The sequence below is a fragment of the Chiloscyllium plagiosum genome, unplaced genomic scaffold, assembly GCF_037043375.1.
Source record: "Chiloscyllium plagiosum isolate Xiang-an unplaced genomic scaffold, Cpla_swu_hap1 HiC_scaffold_14, whole genome shotgun sequence".
NCBI classification, from domain to species: domain Eukaryota; kingdom Metazoa; phylum Chordata; class Chondrichthyes; order Orectolobiformes; family Hemiscylliidae; genus Chiloscyllium; species Chiloscyllium plagiosum.
In genome coordinates, this window is record NW_028270152.1 from 72,017,467 (window position 1) to 72,038,826 (window position 21,360).

The 21,360-nt window shown below is 40.3% G+C and overlaps 1 protein-coding gene across 3 annotated transcripts in view; it reads left to right on the forward strand.

The window, feature by feature from the left end:
- Positions 1-21,360, forward strand: part of dcaf1 (ddb1 and cul4 associated factor 1) — an 85,463-nt gene that overhangs the window by 29,627 nt on the left and 34,476 nt on the right. For all 3 annotated transcript variants that reach the window (XR_015759432.1, XM_043708504.2, XM_087994519.1), the window contains exons 5-13: positions 2,311-2,424; positions 3,067-3,204; positions 3,924-4,424; positions 7,606-7,707; positions 9,387-9,545; positions 10,487-10,666; positions 11,414-11,623; positions 15,112-15,281; positions 21,088-21,212. Coding sequence is in view for 2 of the 3 variants with exons in the window: in XM_043708504.2 (XP_043564439.2) it covers positions 2,311-2,424; positions 3,067-3,204; positions 3,924-4,424; positions 7,606-7,707; positions 9,387-9,545; positions 10,487-10,666; positions 11,414-11,623; positions 15,112-15,281; positions 21,088-21,212 (1,699 nt within the window). In the remaining variant the exon portion in view is untranslated. The remainder of the gene's footprint in view (positions 1-2,310; positions 2,425-3,066; positions 3,205-3,923; positions 4,425-7,605; positions 7,708-9,386; positions 9,546-10,486; positions 10,667-11,413; positions 11,624-15,111; positions 15,282-21,087; positions 21,213-21,360) is intronic.

Below are 21,360 nucleotides of genomic sequence, written 5' to 3' on the forward strand. Positions count from 1 at the left end.
GGGACATGATGGCCAATGAGCGTGTGGAATGAGCTGCCAGACAAAGTGATATGTGTAAGTGCAGTTACAACATTTTTTTTAAAAAATGAATTGGAAATGTTTAGATGGTTATGGGCCAAACACAGACAAGTGGGACTATAGTTTCGGAATGGCAGCTGGTGGCAAGTGGTGTCCCGCAGGGTTCAGTGTTGGGGCCCCAGCTGTTCACTTTATATATAAGAATGATCTGGATGAAGAGACTGAGGGCATTCTGGTGAAGTTTGCCAATGATACGAAGATAGGTGGACAGGTAGGTAGTTTTGAGGAGGTGGGGAGGCTACAGAAAGATTTAGACCGTTTTGGAGAATGATTCAAGAAATGGCTGATGAAATTCAGTGTGAGCAAATGAGAGGTCTTGCACTTTGGAAAGAAGAACAAAGGCATGGACTATTTTATAAACGGTAAGAAAATTCATGAATCCAAAGTACAAAGGGATCTGGGAGTGCTAGTACAGGATTCTGTAAAGGTTGAGTCCATTATTAAGAAAACAAATGTAATGTAATGTCATTTATTTCAAGAGGATTGGAATGTAAAAGCAGTGAGGTGCTACTGAGACTTTATAAAGCTCTGGTTAGGCCCCACGCCTCAGGAAGGACATGCTGGTACTGGAGCAAGTCCAGCAGAGATTCACATGGATGATCCCTGGTATGGTAGACCTAACATATGATGAACAGCTGAGGATCCTGGGATTGTATTCATTAGAGTTCAGAAGGTTGAAGGAAGATTTGATAGAAACTTAGAAGATAATGCATGGCTTAGAAAGGGTGGACGCTGGGAAATTGTTTCCGTCAGGTGGGGTTTACTAGGACTCGTGGGCACAGCCTTAGAATTAGAGGGGAGTCAATTTAGAACGGAAATGAAACATTTCTTCAGCCAGAGAGTGGTGGGCCTATGGAATCCGATGCAATGGAGCGCAGTGGAGGCTGGGACGTTAAATGTCTTCAAGGCAGAGATTGATAAATTCTTAATCTTGCAAGGAATTGAGGGATATGGGGAGAGTGCGGCTAAGTGGCATGATTGAATGGTGGAGTGGACTCGGGCTGTACCTGACTTCCACCCCTATGTCTTATGATCTTGTGGCAAGGTGTGTTCACTTCATCTCGGTACTACAGAGACTGAGATTTTGGTGCGAACAGAAGCTTTGATTGGAAGGTGTACTGACAGCACTTTGTTTTTATTTTTAAAATACATTAGCGTGTGTGCAAATGTGCTGGGGTTTGTGGGAGTGGATAAAAGGGAAGTTTAAGGCTAAGATATGATTGCTGGGAATGCATTTTTGATTTCAACTCCACTTCACTGCCCACTCCTATTAAATAATCCAGGTGAAATGAGGTACTATTTGGGAGATTCAGTTTTCTTTAGAGGAATGAGCAAATCAAGCACCTGACTGTCCTTCTGATAAGGCTGTTGTTTCCTGTTTTGGGGTGGCTCGTCAATTTAAATGATCAGTGAGTGAGGAGAGATTAGAAAGCAATTGTACACCGTTTTGTTTTGAGGGGATATATTATTTCTACTTCTCTAACCTGTAATGTGCTAAATGAGACTATTTAAGAAACTGCTGGGAATCCCTCAGGCCAAGCTTCAACTTTACTTTTGTTTCGTTTGTATTAAATATTCATGTTCGAGCTTCATGAAGTTGATGTACTTTAGAGCCTTGATATGTTAACTAGGCCGTCATCTGCCTTTATTGGCTTTTCCTGTGTGGCCTGATTGCCACAATTTAAAATTCAAAGAGGACGAGAAAGAATCTGATTACCAGATTTTGATATTTTTAACCATTCCTTGTGTTGGAGAGAGGGACTTCGTATGTAGAGGTTCTGCTGCTGTTTAAAATAAAGGCCAATGGTTCTAAATCTATGCAGCTTTGAATTTACCACTTTTCAAACACGTCAGCTTATGTTAATCTGGGCAAAATGAAACAATTGGATATGAATCAGATCTGAGCAAGGGTCACTCCACCTAAAATATTAACTCTGATTTCTCTCCACGGATACTGCCAGACCCGCTGAACTTATCCAGCAATTTGTTTTTGTCTGATTTATAGCATCCACAGTTCTTTCAGTTTTTATTAGAGGAGTCTACCTCATTGAGTTCACTTACACAATTGACTCTCTTATTGCTTTTATCTAATGGGCTCAGCAGTGGTGCAACTATTTTACAGAGCTAAAGAACCCGATGACGTCTTTACAAATAGATAAGCATATACTTGTTTGTTTTACTTGGTAATATAATCTCACCATTCCTTAATCCATTTCTCATACCTCTGGACAGTTGGTGAATACATATGTGATGACCAGTAGAGATCCTCCGGTCAACACTTCAGCTTGCCGTCTTCTGTTGGATATCATGCCAGGATTGGAAACTGCTGTTGTGTTTCAGGAGAAGGTAGGACAAAGGATGCTGATCAGACTTGGGGTGTTTATTGATTTGTATCCTAGTTTGTAAAGTAATCATAAAACCAGCCTTATTGTATTTAAGTGATGAAAGGCACTGCACTTAGTTTTACCATATACTGGGTTAATTAAAGTACACTCTCTCCTGATTTGAAGTGTTTATGGGCATCTTAACATCTAAACAGATTTGATTTTTTTTAAATTAAACTGTAAAATTCAAACAGTTTTGATTTATAAACAGTTCAATTAGGTTTAGCTGTGATGAGTTTTTTTCATCCCCCTGTTAAAACTTTCTACCATACATGATAAATCCTCACTCATGCTGTCTCAGTTCACACAACAAATGATCTTGTACGAGACATTAAGCTCCATACACCACATAAGATATAGGAGCAGAATGTGCCCTACGAACCAGCTCCATCATTCAATGTGATCACAGTTGATCATTTGCCTTAACTCCACCTTCAGCTTCTACCCCTAAGTCCCTGCGTTTGATAGAATTAAGCCAAGTATGATTTTTGTTTTCATTTTATTTAATTAATTTTAGTGTCAATGATGTCCGTTCATAAGCTGTTATTTGCTGACTGAGATTGCAAAGGTAGTTAGAACATCCTCTTTTTTTTTTTCCCTTTAGGAGGGAATTGTTGAAAACCTGTTCAAATGGGCAAAGGAAAGTGACCAACCATTGAGAACCTATGCCACTGGTCTCCTTGCTGGGGCCATGGAAAACCAGGATATTGCAGCCAACTATCGGGAGGAAAACTCTCAGATGGTAAGGAATGTGATGTTGCCACTTTAAGTTTCAGGAAGCCCAGCATTTGTATTTCATTATTCCATCAAATACAATAGCCAGTGGATTTGCCATACAAAGTCCTCTTTTTGCTAAATGATTCAATTAAAGTTCTGGTTGAATTCCTGCAAATCACAACTACAACTGAAGCACTGAGATGAAAAATTGGTTGCCATGGGAGCTATATGTTAATGGGAGGAATGATAAAACTATAAAATTCTGCAGAACGTAATCCTAAAAAAAAATATTATAGTCCCTAAATTGAATATTTTACATTAGTGAACTACGTTAAAACTTATGGAAGAAAACGTATGTTGTTTCCCAAACAACCTGCTGCCTAATCCTCCTGATCACTACAGAAACAACATTCTCCACAGCCCACTCTGGGATGTGACCTCTTCCCCACTCCCCAGGCCATTTTCTTACTACTACTACTACTACTACTACTACTATTTGTGGATCCACATTCCTGTTCAAGATCCAGATTTGATCTGAAGCTGTCAATGTTTTAAATGTTTCTGTTTGCCAATTCCCTCTCTGAACCTTTTCTGAAAGTGGAGGGTCAGGAGAAGAAGCAAGGAAAGTTGGTTTTAAGATGAAGCCAATTACAGTGGTTTGTACTATTGCTGCTCGTAAATGAGATCGGGAGCTTTCTGTCTTTTATGTAATTCATTAATGATCTACTTCTGATTTGCTTAAAGGTGCCAGTAATGCTACAACGCTTACGAGACTTGCAGGTTCAGGATTTGGAGAGCAGCCAGAAAATGAAATGGCAGAGCCCACGGAAGCCGCACTTCACATCACTTCTTCCAATGGATGAGGAGGCGGTGGACATGGACTATGGTGACACATCGAAAATTGAGGATGGTGAGGACTGTGCTGACGATGTGTCCTTCCAGATAACTTCTTCACATAAAACCAGCAGCAGGATGAACTCCACTATCAAGAGCACAGAAAGCGAGGATGGTGTAAAGGGGAAGGATGGACGAAGGACTGAGAGGGAGGATGTAAGGAAAGCAACCAAACAAAGACTCAACTTTGCCAATTTGGACCCTGAACGAATATGCAACGAGCAGTCAAACAGCTGGTCAGAAATGTCATCTTGGGTCATTGGCAATAATTATAACCTTTTCCCTTTGACCTCTGCCATCGAGCAAAGGTTAATTCTTCAGTACTTAACACCCTTAGGAGAGTATCAGGAGGTGAGCAATAAGGCTGATTTTTCTCCCCCCACCCACCCACCCACCCACGTTATTCTTGGTTGGGGTTTGAGTGTTTCAAGCATGACTGCCTTTTATTTTTAGTTCCTGGTTAACCTGTAAATTTGGTCCAGATTGAAGCAATTGATTGGATTGCTAGGCCCATTCAGTAGCTAGTTAAAAGTCAATTGTTTGCCTGCGATTGGAGTCATGTCTTGAGCATTAATGATTCAAGTAGACTTTTAGCACTGTCTGACTGCGTGATGGTGACTTTTCCCTATACCAGTGTCTTTTTAAAATAAATTAAGTTTTCTAAAATATATCTAGTTTAATGTTCTCAAACTCAAATATTGTGATTTTAACTTGTTCTCTGGATTATTAGCACAGGCCTCTTGATTGTTAGTCTTGTGACAGAAGCATTTTGCTTCACTGCCAGGATTTGGGTTTCATTAATGACTGTGTGACCGAATTAATGATATAGCGCACCCACTGACAGCGATTATTTCAAAGTGAATGCTCAGATGTTTACATTTAGAACAAACTTCCCTCCTCTCAAAAGCGTTCTCCCCTCCAATCCTAGAAGAGCATCTCCTGCTACCCAGTGAGAAATCTCATTTCACACTGCAGTCATGTCATCCGGTTTGTCAGTTTGGAACCGTTTCCTTATGTTACAACATTGACTACATAATTCATTAACTGTAAAGTGCTTGAAGTGTCCTGAGCCTATGAAAGGCACTGTATAAGAGCAGGTTCTTCCCTTTAGTTCTGTACTGTTAATCAATGCACATTAGACCTGGGCTCACTGCTAAATTCATCCCTGCAGAATTCTTGAAGCCAGCAGCCTTTAATCCCATTAGTCCATGCTAGATTTCAGCAGAAAACACACCACCAATGCGCTCTACTATGTAGTTCCTCTGAGGGGTTGAGGTCCTGATAGGAAATAGAAAAAGGTAGACATTTGACTTCTCAAATCTGGTCTGCCAATCAATTAGATCACCACTGACCTACTTCAATACCATTTTACTGCACAATTCCCTCACCTCTACATATTCTCTTTGAGAAACCAATCCTTTTTTTATTGAATATGCTCAATAACTCCACAGCACTCTGAAGTAGAAAATTCCATACAGTCATTACCCTTTTTGAGTAAAGAAATTCCTCCTCCTCCTCCTCGATCATAAATGACCGACCATTTGTTTCTGAAATTCTGCCTCCCGGTTTTAGACCCCTCAGCCAGGGGATACATCCATCTTGTCTGTCGCACCCTATAGGAATTTTGTATGCTTTGTTGAATTTGCCTTTCAAGTAGCCTGAAAGAATATAGGCCGCGTCTCCTCAGTTTTTCATTTCTGGGCAAGATTACACAGTTTTCTTTTGACTGTGTGCGCATTTCTTCTGGTCACCACCCTGATGCAGTCCTATGTCCCCCACACATCTTCAGTAAGCTGTACCTTTGAGAGATGATCAAAATTTGATCTAAGTTTGCAGTAATGTGATACAGAACTTGATCAGTTCTCCAAAGACATTCTTGACTTTTGTGTAAAAGGCCAATGTGATCCTCTGTATTCCTTCCACTGAGGTTATGTTTTTCCGTTGCCTGTGTTGAACTTCCAATTATGTCATTTTCCAAAGGCCTCCTTTGTTTTGCTTGTTTCTAACCCTATTACATCAAGAAAAAGGTAACACTACAGAAAACCAAATATAGAAGGAATAAGCCATGTGCACAGCTCAAAGAAACTTGTGCTTGCTTTCTAGGCTGTATTGTGTAAGCAGCTCAGATAAGGTAACCCAAGATATTGTTTCCAACTTGTCTTGGGTAATTTGAAGTAATGTAACAATAACTAATTTAAATGTAAAACTTAGGTAGGACATAAACGTATGGAATAACCAATCTGATGGGTTAGTGGAAATGGAAGCATTAATAACATTCAAATATAGGGGACGAACTGGAGTATCAGAGGAATCAGTTACGTTGGGCTGAATTGCCTTTTCTAAAGTTCTTTTGTCATGGATTGTGGTTCGGTGTTTTACCCAATCTTCCATGGAGTTGCTTATTCTAGGACAGTGTTTTATTTGGAAGTTAAAAATCACACAACACCAGGTTATAGTCCAACAGGTTTAATTGGAAGCACTAGCTTTCGGAGCGCTGCTCCTTCATCTCCAAATCATTATTTGGAAGTGTGTGTGTGAAACCACGTAATGCAAAACTAAGAATTGTGTCAGACTCAACTGTAATATTTGTTTTCCCTTCTCCACATATGCTGTCAGACCAGCTGAGTTTCTCCAGTACTTTGTTTTTAATGAAAAAGTGTTCCATAAATTGTGCTGTGTTATTTTAAGGAAACTGAACCTAATAATTGTAAAACTGAATTCTGTTCTTTGGTTAGAGAACATTGTGAAGAGGTGTTTTCAAATTTGAATCAAAAGCAATTAGCTGAAAGTAACTATTTTGTTTGGCTTTTTTGTGTGCGTCTGTAACACAAACAAGATAAGCAATCTGTGATCTAAAAATTGACGCAATACCAAAGTATGTACTTGACATTAGAAAAACTGCAGTATTCTTCTTTGTGTCAGTATTGAGAAGAGTGTAGCCAAGTGAAGTACAGTCTGTTTAGTTATCCATTGTGAACATAATTGTTATCTGGGAGTTCGAGGAAAATGAAGGTGGTGTTCCTGTAATGAGCAGTCAGCGAATGAAAAGCCCAAAGTTATATGGTCCATGAGCAGTTAGCTGATCTTAGCCATGACTGAGAATAGGGTTGCCAAAGTTAACCTCAATATCTTTAAGCTAGACATGGTCATTATCTAGTATTTTGTGCTGGGTGAAAGTGCATATAACTGCTCGGGATTATGGGGCCAAGAGTGAATGTTGATGGCTTCACCAGTTTGAATAGATTGGACCGTGAGGAAGCAATGAGCGCTGGAATGAGGTTCCAGGTGAAATGCTGGTGTTCTATCAGTAGATTTCACTGGAAAATCATGGAGCCGAGTATCTTTTTTTTTATTCCTACCTTGTCCCCAAAATGAGAGGTGACAACTAGCAATCTAGATCTTCAGTTTTATGTTGAATTTGTGTCAGATATGTGGAGCAGTTTCATTATTCTGACCACATACTGCAATCCAGTCGGAGAAAGAGAGTTACAGTTTAGCCTTCTAATTTTGTGTTGTTTCTGATTTATGCCAGTTGCTGGCTGTGTTCATGCAGCTCGGTGCTCGAGAACTGCTGATGTACTACATTGACCTGAAACAGACTAATGATGTCCAGTTGACTTTTGAAGCTCTTAAGGTATGACAACATTGCGTTAAGCTTGGGTTGCTGGGGCATTCTCTTCATGCGATACTTTTGTGCTTGTTGGTGTTAAAAAGAAAAGGTCTTGTGTAGTTCTTTAAAGACTTGATATGTAATTGAATTGTATGATGTAAAACGGAGTCACTGAGGCTCGGAATCCGGTTTATTGTTACTTCCAGTGATTGATATGTCAGATTGCAGAAGTTAGATGGTTATTTGAATGATTTAATAGAGAGATACTAGCTGGGTCCTACCTTTAATACCTTCAGGAAGGTCGGGGAGCAAATCGAGGAATGGGCCATAGGATCCCTACAATGCGGAAGCAGGCTATTCAGCTCATTAGGTCCACGCCAATCCTCTGAAGAGTGTCCCAGCCAGACCTACTCCTGACCCTATAACTGTATTTCCATGGCTAATCTGCCTAGCCTGCATCACCCTGAATACTATGGGCAATTTAGCATGGCCAATCCACCTAGCCTGCACATCTTTGGACTGTGGGAGGAAACCAGAGCACTCTGAGGAGCGAATGTGCAAACTCCACACGGACAATCACCCAAGTCTGGAATCCAACCCAGGTCCCTGGCACTGCAAGGTGGTGGTGCTAACCACTATACCACCATGTTGCCCATGTAGCTTGTATGTATTGATTTGCTTGGCTGACCACTGATTCAATCCGCTTCTCACAGATGAGCTTGACCCTGTCCTACAAGCAAGAACGCCCTCTTGACCCCTAGAATCTGCTTCACTGCTCAATGAAATCAAGAGGCCGAGTTGATTACAGCCTCAACTCCATATTTCCCACCAATCCCATGATATCCTTCACCACTTTGCTTACTGAGGATCTCTGTATTTCTGCCTTAAAGCTATTCAAAGGCTGTTTTTTAAAGAAGGAAATTTCAAAGAATTCTAAATATCCATGTGCACTTCCCACATGATCAATTATGTTAGAGTGACAAACTCTGGTCAGTTTTCCAACTCATAGCTCAGACGTTCTTGGTCTGATTTTCAAACTTAGAAGTGCTACTTGCCAACTGCCGATCAACCCTCAGAACAGATTAGAAATTGACTAGGAACTTCCATCATTTAGTGGCATCATGATTGAGTATCTACCTTGGCTCATTTATTTCTGTCAACTTGCTTTTTGTGTGCACTAAAGATGCCTTATGTTCCATCCTACACAGAGGTAACTGATCCTAGCATGGCTAGTTGTACTGGAACCCAAGAGTTCCGGGCAAAACGTGGGAGAAGAAAATCAAAGTGTTTTCAATTTTGATTTTCTTGTGACCTTTGCTGGAATATGCTGGAGCATACAACAGACTTTGCCACAATGTTTGTACCATTTATATGGTCTCTTGAATGAATTCCCTGTCTGTAGCATGAATCAGTGCTTTTAAGGAGGAAAACATGGAGGTGATGGGAATGACGTGGTGGTATAGAGGGGCATTGTTTTTCTAATTTATTGCAACTTTTGCTCAATGTACAATCTAGTTTGGGAAGGAGCGAGATAGCAAATGTCTCATTGACCATCTTTGTAGTATGGGTTGTGATGTCGGCTTCATGGGAACATACCATGTAGTGCCATAGCACTTGTGTATTAAGCGAGCCATTCAACCCCATGGTTTGCAATCTTTGATCATGGTTTATAAATGTTTGACAACTATTTTCCTCCTCTACAGTACTTGGCCTCTCTCTTGTTACACAAAAAATTTGCAGCTGAGTTTGTGGCTCATGAAGGAGTTCAGAAACTGCTGGAGATTCCCAGGCCCTCCATGGCTGCCACAGGAGTATCCCTGTGTTTGTATTATTTGGCTTACAACCAGGACGCAATGGAACGGGTGAGTCTAGCACTGTGTTCTGATTGCCTTCATTCATATTGAAATATGAGTGGCTTTTGCTAAACTTAATAAAATGCATAGGATATTAAAATACTTTGATAGTTTTTTTTTGGGCTGGATCCTGACTAATCCACAGTGGGCTGATTATTTCACCTGTATGTTTCTCTTCTCTTACCTGAGAATTCAGTCTTTAAGATAACCATCTCTGACAGAGAAGATACTACACATTAGTAGCCATAGTGTTCTTTGCCCATTGTTGACAGACATGCCTTCAACATTTGCATCTTAACATTTGCAGATCCCACCATAGGTGTCTGCATTTCCACCTGTATTTTCATTTGAGTTCCCTAAAACCTACCTCTGACCAAGCTTTTCATCAGCTGTCCTAATGAGCCCTTAGATTTCTTATATATTTTGATTGATAACGTTGCTATATATAAGTGCAAGTTGTATAATTGTGGCTCAGTTAATACTGTTGCCTCTGATCCACAAGGTATGGATACAAATCTCAGTCCAGGGACTTAATCACAAAATTTAGGCAGAGAATCCAGTATGCATGCACTGTACTGTCGAGGTCTCGTCTTTCAGATGAGTTGTTAAACTGATGCCCTGTCTCTACTGTCAGGCAGATGTGAAAGGTCTCATGGTGGTATTATTCGAGGAAGTGCTGTCATTATCTCACTGGTATCCTGGTCAATGTTTATCCTCCAGCCAACAACTGGAAACAAGTTAACTGGTTATTATGGTATTGCTGTTTGTGTGTTATCAACTGCTGTGTTTCCTGCAATGCAAGATTAAATATAATTCAAAATTGCTACATTGGTTGCAAAGTGCTTTGGGACATCCTGAGACTGTTATGTAAATGCCAGTCGTTCCTTTTTAATTTATTGCAAGCATTTATTTCCTATCCAATGTGTTGATTCTTGTTCTTTTCTCTCTAGCTGTGCTTGTTACCACAGTACGTACTGTCCGATGTTGTCAGCTACACCCTGTGGCTGCTGGAATGCTCTCATGAGTCAGGCCGCTGTCATGCCACCTTGTTTTTCTCTATCTCATTCGCTTTTCGCTCTATTTTGGAGCTTTTTGATTTACAAGATGGTCTCCGACGAGTGGTAAACCTGGTAAGTTGATGTTTTTTGGCAAATTTTTATTCATCCTGTAAGCTGATTCTGGGCTGGTAGAGCAACATTTCTTCTCATGTCTTTGGAGCTGAAAGAAATGCACTGAGGGTAATAGTGTGCAAATATCCACATAAATGGGTCAAGAAATAAAATATTGTCCTAGATTGCCAAGAGGGGAGCATCTCTCCTGAGGCAGCAGAAGATGATGTTTTAACATGCAAACCATTTTTTGAGAGAAAATCTGTAAAGGGATCTATAAAAATGGCTATTGAGTAATCAGTACCTCCTTAAACCTGTAACCAAATTCATTTTATTCTTTTGGATCAGCAAGTTAACATTTGTTATGGTGACCTGATTGAGACGCTTAAAATGTTAAACTGAGTTGTTGGGTAAGTGCAGGATGGTGGACAAAGCTGAGGACGTGTTTTAATGTCACGTCATCCAGGTGGAATTTGTGGACTGCTTTTTCACATACAGTAGCAGTAGTCTGAAACACTTGCTCCCAGCAGGCTACAGATTCTGCAGAAGTTGATGCTTTTAAGTTGATTTTTTTTTTAGTTGAGTATGAGTATTGAGGGATGTGGAGTTAAGGCATGTAAATGCGATTGAAATGTAGATCAGCCATTATCAAATTAAAAGGCCAAACCAAAGGGCTGGGTAGAATTCATCTGTTACATAATTAAATTTGATCATGTGCCGATCGTCCTTGTGACCTGAATTTAACTTTGTTCTATGTGACTCTTGTAGATCAGCACACTGGAAATCTTAAACCTTGAAGATCAGGGTGCACTGCTTAGTGACGACGAGATATTTGCCAGTCGCCAGACTGCCAAGCACACATGTATGGCTCTACGTAGGTACTTCGAGTCACATTTGGGAATTAAACTGGAGCAGGTGAAAAGATCGTTGCAACGAACAGAAGGCGGTGCAATTATTCACCCTCACCCACCGTGTAAGGTGTGTGCAGAGAAACGATGCTGTATATAGAGCTGTCAGTATTTTCAGGATGGGTGGAGAGTTTGGCACCAAACCACGTAACAGGTTTAGTGGTTTGCTCTGAAAGCTTCATGAATTAATTGTTGCCTCCTTTGACATTCCAACAGAACCTATAGCAAATATTTAAAATCAATAGTTATCATTCATCAAAGTCATCCTACTTAGCATGTGTGATTCATTTTGAAATGATGATCTTTGTTTTTACTGTCACATGGAAAACAGCAAATCATTCATTTTGTGGCGCAATGATTTGTAAACACTCATTCTCTGATTGCTGACCACTGAAGATTATTGGAGGTCTGTGGAATCAGGATGGGAATAGAATTAATGCAGATCCACCCATGCAGAAGTAGTAGCTTTGAGTCACGTGTATGATATGTTATCCCTTTGTGGATCATTTGCTCACTGAAGAGGAGTTTTCATGTATCTGGAGGAGCTTTCCAAAATGTAAGCTGTTTATGTTGCTAATAGTCATGGAGTCATATGACACGGAAACAGACCCTTTAGTCTAACTCGTCCGTGCCAACCAGGTTTCACAAACCAAACTAGTCCCACCTTTGCGTGAGCATGTGTAATGAAACAGTCTGTTAAACCCAAGAAAATCAAATGATCAGTTTGAAACATGGCCTCTATTATACAGAATACCTTCACATTGAAGTGATGCAGAATACAAAAACAGGAAATAATCATGATAAAGTGTAGGTCTGTTAGTATTGTAGAAGCAGGAGGAACGAGATGGGTTCCGCAGATTCTGGAAAGAATGGGTTATAATAGAAACTGTCTAAAGATTGAATTGATAAATTCAAGTTACAGCTAGCAGCAACAAGTAAAGAAAAGATTGGCCTAGGAAGGAGGAAGTTTATGTCAAAAGAGCATTGATTCGATTTAATGTAATGTAGCCTTTTGAATGGAAACTATAGAGCTGCAAAAAGAGCACAGATCAGAAAGAAGTCTGGAATGCTCAGGTTTAATTTTAAAATAAAATTAGTCCATTCCAAAAAATTAACCAGTTCAAACATGGGAAGAGTGTACTGTTATGATAAAATTGCAAAATAACTGTCGCAAAAAGACAAAAGATGGGCATTAATGATGAAGGTACTCAAATTTGTGGCAATAACTTGGACTGAGATCTCCATTTTCATCTCTTAAATGGGGAAACCTACTCTCCAGAAGGAAGCTGTAACTCTGCACTGCTTTTTTAATAAAAAAAGGCTATATTTCTATCAATTTTTTTTGTTTGTTCATAGGATGTAGACCTTACTGGCAAGGCCAGTATTTGTTGCCCATTCCTAATTACCAAGAGAGCTGTTAAGAGTCAGCCACGTTTCTGTGGCCCTAGGGTCAGACATATTCCAGACTAGTTAATGACAGATTTATTTCCCGAAAGGGTATTAGTGAGCCAGGTGAATTTTTATAACAGTGAATCATGGTTGCCAAACAGAGATTAGATTTCACTTCCAGATTTTATTAATTGTGGAATTTGAACCAAAGTCCTCAGCGCATAAGATTAGGTTGCAGCTCGTTAAAATGAACACACAACCTGTACCATATGTGTTCTGCATCTAATATTTGCTGAAGGATATTTCTGAATTAGTTGCAAGTAGGAAGGTCACATGACAATAGAATTATGTTTGAGGACATTTAACCACATATGGTTTCACTATGCTCTGCAAAGAGAGAAAGTACTCCACACTTTTTCCAGAACTTTCAAAGAGTGTGTTGTGCTCATAGACTAATTGTGGTCAGTATTGAGTATTGCTTATGCTTTATTCGTGTTATTTTCAAACGTCTTGCAGTGCCCATTTAATTGATGAAAATTTATGTAGAGTGATCTGGGTGTTCAGGTCCATTGCACCCTAAAGGTGGCAACTCAATTTGATAGTGGTCAAGAAGGCATACGGCATGCTTTCCTTCATCTGACAGGGTATTGAGGACAAGAGTCAGCAGGTCACGTTGCAGTTAAATAGGACTTTAGTTAGGCCACATTTGGAATACTGAGTACAATTCTGGTTGCGACAGTGCCAAAAGGATGTGTGGATGCTTTGGAGAGGGTGCAGAGGAGGTTCAACCAGGGTGTTGCCTGGTATGAAGGGCGCTAACTATGAAGCGAGGTTGAGTAGATTAGGATTATTTTCTTTTAGAAAGACAGCGGTTGAGGGGAGACCTGATTTGAGAGCTACAAAATCACAAGAGGAAAAGAGTTTGGATAGCAAGAAGCTTTTTCCCAGAGTCGGGGACTCAATTACTAGGGGTCACAAGTTCAAGGTAAGATGGGAAAAGTTTAAGGGAGATGTGTGGAAAGTTCTTTACTCAGAGGGTGGTGGGTGCCTGAAACCTGTTGCCAGCAGAGGTGGTAGAGACTGACACAATAGAGAGGGTAGCGAAGAGACTTACCAGGATTTTGCCTGGGCTGGACTGATTCAGCTTTGAAGAGAGACTAGATAGGCTGGTGTTATTTTCCTTAGAACAGGGAATGCTGTGTTTAGAGTACCCGATTAAGTGCTTAAGACAGTCCAGGTAGGGAGAAATTAGCAGCAGGCTGAATGAGTCAGTTTTAAGACAAGGAGCTGGAGATTGAGTGGATTTGAGTGAACCGCAGAGGGATGTGGGTATCTGGAACTCACTGTCTTAAAAAAAAATCAGAGGTGGGAACTCTTGAGACTTGTCAGAACTATTCAGCTGAACTTTTGAAACGCATTAGCAAACAAGGCTATAGTCCAAGTGCTGGAAAATAACATGAAAATAGATGAATGTTTGATGACCAGTGTAGATATCATGGGCTGAGGGGAATCTTTCTACACTCTAAAATCTCTGATTCTAAGATATTCCTTACATGCATCATATTTTGTTCAAATATCTGTTTTAGATCAGTTGGGTTAAAGGCCTTTTTATGCTCTGGCAATCCCTCTCTTGATCAAATGGTGATCCATCAGAAAAACATCTGTTGAAGTGGTCAACCAGTTTCTGCACATTTCTGCAGGGGGCAGCTCAGTGGTTAGCACTGCTGCCTCAGCGCCAGGGACCGAGGTTCAATTCCAGCCTCAGGCTCCTGTCTGTATGGAGTTTGTACATTCTCCCCGTGTCTGCATGGATTTACTCCAGGTGCTCTGGTTTCTTCCCACTGTCCAGAGATGTGCATGTTAGGTGAATTGGCCATGTTAAATTGCCCATAGTGTCCAGGGATGAGTAGATTAGGTGCATTAGTCAGGGGTAAATGTAGAGCAATAGTGGAGGAGAAATGGGTCTGGGTAGGTTACTTTTTGGAGGGTCGGTGTGGACTTGTTGGGCCGAAGGGCCTGTTTCCACACTGTAGGGATTTTATGACTGCTATGACCTGAATGTGGCCCTCCTGCTATGACAGATTGGAGCCTCGGTGTTGAGGTGGCTGCTGTTGGAGCTACTAGAACTAATTACTTTGTCTTGAATCTTTCTCTTTTCTTTTTTTTAAGGCCTGTTCCTATACCCATGAGCAGGTTATGGAGATGATGGAGTTTCTGATTGAATATGGCCCAGCAAGGCTATTCTGGGAGCCCGCTGAAGTCTTTCACAAGCTCTCTTGTGTACAACTTTTGTTACAGCTCATATCCATCGCTTGTGATTGGAGGACTTACTATGGCAGGTAGATTTTGACTCATGATTCCAAATTTTCAGCTGAAGGATCACTGCAAAATGTGACTGTGAAGATGTTATTCTCAAGTTTACCACCTTTTACTAAATTCCCGTTTATCAGCTGAACAGTGGAGGTGAAGCGAGTTAATTCATTTCGCTGTTGGTTTTGAATAAGCCTAGCTGTTTAAGTCATTCGTACCCCATTTTCTGAAAACTAAATCTTCACTTTGCCTATTCTCCATTTCCTTGATCTTTCTCTGCTTCTAGCTTTGTGCGGAGCCCTGAAAGAAAGTTCAAACTGGCTTCAAGGATGGAAACAATAGTCTTAGGCCTTCAGTATGGGCATTACTCAAGCCATGATTTTCCCTCCATTATTGTATAGGCAAATACATGCATCCATATATTTAGACATAAGCTCACATTTGCTTGAAATAACCATTTTAGTTTGGCTACCATTATGTTCAGGATAACAGAGCTATTGTTTTATCGGGTTAGGAACTTTAGAAGCGTAACATTCTTGGTATTTTCATTTCTTGAACCTGCAGACCGCTTTTGCCCGCGATTTAGGTTTGGAGAAATAAGATAAGTAGTGATAGATTAAGGTGACAACTTTGGTATTAAAGACGATTTAGGTTGCAGGAGGTCAGGCCAGATTGAAACTGAGATGATGCGCAATGGTTTTGAATAGTGGTTAGCTTGTTTCAGCTAGTTTTGTTTAAGGAAACAGAGTACATCTTGCTTTCTTTCATTATCATCTGGTGATCTTATAGAAGAAACCAAAATTGGCATGGCATCTTGTACTTATGCAGCATATTTAAGGCTGAAAGATATTGTAGCTTAAAATGTGTTACTGGAAAAACGCAGCAGGTCAGGCAGCATCCAAGGAGAAGGCGAATCGACGTTTCAGGCATGAGCCCTTCTTCAGGAAGCTCATGCCCGAAACGTCGATTCTCCTGCTCCTTGGATGCTGCCTGACCTGCGCTTTTCCAGCAACACATTTTCAGCTCTGATCACAGCGTCTACAGTCCTCACTTTCTCTTAGAAAGGTATTGTAAGATGCTTTGTAGATATACAATCAAAAAGTGATTGCTAAGTTAACATGGAGATATTTGGAGGACTGATCAAAAGTTTAGATGTTCAGAGGGAAGTGCAAAGGTTGAAGAATAGACAAAATTGAGCCAAAGGACCATAATCAACTTGATGAACAGTTTAAATGCAATTTGACACAGTAAAACAAGGAACCTTGGAAAGAAAGGATATCAAATGTGGCTTTGTGGATTAATTTGACGAGCAGTACGTGAAGTATAAGCATTGTGTAGGTTCAAGTGACAATTGAATGTGTTTCTGGCACGAGACATGATTAAGACCTGCTACCTAAATCTGTGATCTAATTGTAAAATGTGAGTAAATCAATCTGTGCAGTTTAATAGGAACTAATGGCCTTTATCTGTTGGGTAAATTCACGAGATATTGATTAGAGGGCCAACAAGTCCCTTGCTAATAGTTCTGCTTTTGAACAGAAAATGAGAAGTGATTTTTACCCCTAAAGATGGTCATGTTTTTGATCACCTCTACCAATTCTGACCATCTTGAGAATGGCTCTGTCAGGAATGTGGTGAATTGTTTCGGCAGTCCAGGGTGTCACAGAAACCAAAGGGAAATCCAAGCCTTTGCTCTAGTAGATTGGGCTCCATAGACTAAGAAGGTCCAAGGCTTCATTTGAATTAACTGACCTAGGCTAGGTAAGGTGCAAGTTAGTCTTACGGTTAACCTTGAAAAAAAGTAAGAAATCGTTTCTTTTCAGGTGATGACACCGCAAAGGGCAAGGACACATGGTAGTCAGCATTCCATCTGATTATCATTGCAGCTGCAGGGTCTTCCAAGGTCCAAACAGCTACACAGCTTAGAGGGAACCTTGGTGATGTCACTAGCCTAGTAATCCAAAAACCCAGGCTAATGATCTGTGGACCTAGGTTCAAATCCCACCATGACAGGTAGTAAAGTTAGAGTTCAGTTTAAAAACTTGGAACTAAAGGTTAGTCTAATGGCAGCCATGTAGTCACTCTCAATTGTCTTAAGAACTGTTCTGAAGAAGGGTCATTGAATTTGAAATGTCAACTCTGCTTTCTCTCCACAGATGCTCGCAGACCTGCTACAGTAATTTCTGGTTTAGTCCTAAGAGCCCATCTGGTTCACAAATATTTTAGCATTCTGCCATCCTTAGTCAGCCTGGCCTGGCTGTGACTCCAGATCCACAGAAATATTGTTGACTGCACTTAGGGATGGGCAATAAATGCTGGCCTAGCCAGCAATACCCACATCCCATGAATGAATGAAAAAAGAACGTCTGTTAGTAGCAGTTTGCAGTGCAATAATAGAATAAGTATTATTCTTTCAATTGTTGAGTCATGCAATCCCCTAGAGGCTAGCTCCAAGCTAAGAATGTCAGAGAGACAAGTTTGCCTTTGAGATTACAAACTTAACCACCACCACTCAGAAATAACATCTGTTATGCTTAGCTGCCTCTTGGTTCTCACCAGAGGATGCCGGTAAATAACTGCCACAAATTTAACAGGTGGTCACGAGGCTAGAGAATGGGTTTTGGGTGCAGCCTAACTAGCAGACTGAAAGAAAGTAACTAACTGGGCAGATTCAATTCAATTCTCGGAGGCTTTTAAAAAAAATATATTGGAGGTATCAGGACCTGACCACCTGTTAAAGTTGTGGCAGTTATTTACCAGCATCCTCTGGTGAGGACAAAGAGACAGCTGAGCATAACAGATGTTATTTCTGATGGAGGAGTGGTTTGGTTGTGGTTAAGTTTGTAATCTCAAAGGCAAACTTGTCTCTCTGACATTCTTAGCTTGGAGTTGGCCTCTAGGGGATTGCATGACTCAACAATTGGAAGTGAAGATCCTATTAACCACTCTGTTTATAAACGATCGATCAGCACCTCCTGTCTGCCTGTAACAATGCAAAGTACTGCACTCAAAAACACTTAGTATATGTATTCTAAGGAAGAAAATGGTGAAGTATTTAATCTCGTCATTAGTATTAGCATTTACTTCAAACTCCATGGTTGCTACTTTAATACACTGACTAATCACTATGTTCAACTAGATTTGGTGAGATTGAACAGTTCTTATCAGACAATGGAGCGTGTCTACTTTCATAGGACATTGATTAGATGATTCTCAAAAATTTACACTTAGTCATAGAGATGTACAGCATGGAAACAGACCCTTCGGGCCAATCCGTCCATGCCGACTAGATATCCCAACCCAATCTACTTCCACCTGCCAGCACCCGGCCCCATATCCCTCCAAACCCTTCCTATTCATATACCCATCCAAATGCCTCTTAAATGTTACAATTGTACCAGCCTCCACCACTTCCACTGGCAGCTCATTCCATACATGTACCATCCTCTGTGTGAAAAAGTTGATCCTTAGGTCTCTTATGTCAACTTCCTTTTAATTTGGAAAAACATCCCAAAGGAAATTTCTATTCCAAGTAGGACTTGGGAGGAGAATTGGGGAAGAATTTAGAGACCGAGGTTAAGAGGAAAGTTTTGAAAAATGAGGAGGAGAGATGTCTGAAAATGAGGGGTGTGTTTTCTGAAGGCTGTGACTCATGTTGGAGGCAATAGACCTGTACACTAAAATTACACATTCCCTGGTATATTATATTTTTTCTCTTCCCTGTCTCTCTCGCCTGTGAATTCTGTTTTGAGAAGCGTATGATACAAATTGTAAATATCTCTGAAATCTTGATGCAGGCTCATGAATTAACTCATATCTGTAAAGAAAGGATCTCAACACCTCTGTCACATTTGGCCATTTCACTTGCCAAAATGATGGTTGAATCTCTAGCTGAAGCTTGTTAAATGATTCTGGGTCTTCCAAGGTCTTCTGGAAAATGGGAAGTAGTTCTGGCTGTAGCAGCTGCTCTTTTTTTGAGGTATTTTCAGTATTGAAGCCAATTTTCTCATTTATCAAAGCAGTGATTACAGTTTCTGTTTTATAAACTGTTGCACTGATTTGGAAGTTGGGGGGGAGGGGGAGAAATCAAAACAACAGCACTTTTAAAAATAAGGAAGAGAGAGCAAGCAGATACTATGTAGGAGGTGCAAGCAACAGAGCAGTGAACCTGCGCAGCCGTCTGACCAGGCAGTGAACCTGCGTAGCCTTCTGACTTTACTGTTTAGTTTTAAGTATCTCTTGACATTGGAGTTTATTCTTAAAAGAAAACAAACAGCAAAATTCACAGCTGACCTTGGAAAAACCTGTGTGGGGGAGCTCACAGCAGGGGAGCAGTTAAGTGGCTAGTTTTAAAGTATAACCCTACTGTTTTTTTAAACCAATAATAGTGGGTAGACTTTTTCATTAATGTTTTAATGAGGTCTGTCTCTTGATTAAAAGGCACCTGGATGGATATGTGAATAGGAAGAACTTAGAATGATATGGGCCAAATGCTGACAAATGGGACTAGATAATTGGTTGGACGGATTGGACCGAAGGGTCTGTTTCCATGCTGTACAGCTCTATGACTTTAAATATATGTAGATTGGATTGTGTTTAAAAGGGAATGTGACTGAAATTGTATTTAATCTGGGATCTGTTCAGAAACAAAACAGTTTACTAAGCAACAAGCTTGTAATGTACTGTTTAGAAGTCATTCCTGAATTAGTGGATTTGAGCATGGAGTAGGACACTGATTTCAAGTCTACAGCCAGTTCTACTAGAACACAATAGTTCTGTTCTCGTGCAACTGTCTTATAAGAAAATCACGTAATAGAAGCACAGTTCAAACTAATGAGATCAGAACTGCATTATAACTAATACACGCTTTAAAAGATTGTGCTATAGAAACAGTGTCCCCAATTCGTCAATTGTGTTATAGTGAATCCGCATTAACGAAACGTGCATTATGGAGTATGTGCAAATTTTGTGGTTGGTTCACTTCAATTAGTACCACATACTCCTGAGCCAGTACACCATGGATTCAAGTCCCAGAGCTTTGAGCACCTTTTGGGGTGATACATTAGTGCAGCATTGAAGGAGTGTTGAATATTGAAGTGTCATCTTTCAGATGCAGTGTTGTAGTGAGGGTTCATCTATCCAGGCCATCCTTGTCCGATCTGAATGTAAAAGATTCTAAGGCACTATTCGGAGTACCATTAGGTTTCCTGGACAACTTATTCAACTGCATTAGGAAAAATCAAAATGCCAGGGCTTGCTTTCCCTAGAAAAAGGAAGACTGAGAAGTGATGTGATAGAGGTCTTCAGAGTTATTAACAGGATAAATGTAGTCACGATCTTCTGTTCATGGGGAAATCCAAAACTAGGGCCTATAAAAGTCAATTCAAAATCCCATAAGGAATTCGGGAGGTTTACTTTGGTTAGCATGTGGAACTGTCTACCGTGTGGAGTGTTGAGGTAACTGGCATAGATCCATTTGAGAGAAACAAAATAGATACGTGAAGAAATGGATAGAGGAGTATGCTGATAGGATGCTATGAAATAAAGTGGGAGGCACCTTGTGTGTTGTTGGTATAAACATTGGCATAGTGCTACTGTGTTATAAATGCTGTATTTTTTAAAAAGGCATTTAATGTCTAGCCCTTAAAAGAATTCTGCAGATGATTTGTCTCCATTAATTTTATTGCTTGGTTGCATTACCAAGATGAGATGTTTTTGTACAGGTTTATAGAGTGTACTATAATTATCCGGGATGTAAAATGTTGCTGTGAATGATGATATCTCTGAAATCTAAAGTGTGACATACGCTAATTTTCTATTCTCTCCTTCCTTCAGGAATGACACTGTGCGTTGTGCTCTCGACGTGCTGGCTGTTCTCACTGTAGTTTCCAAAACTCAGCTTTTGCTGGCAGAACCTGTAGATGTGATGGACGAAGGGTCCTCAACTGTGACTGCGGTGGGTGAGTGTATTTTTCATGGTCACTTTTTCAAAGCTTAACGTCCAGAATCAAAAATTTCCATCATTAGTAAAATGAGACTAATCATGCAAGTGAGATCTAGGTGCTAAGTGAAACCAGACTGTCCAAACTCAATTGTGTCCTGCTTGAA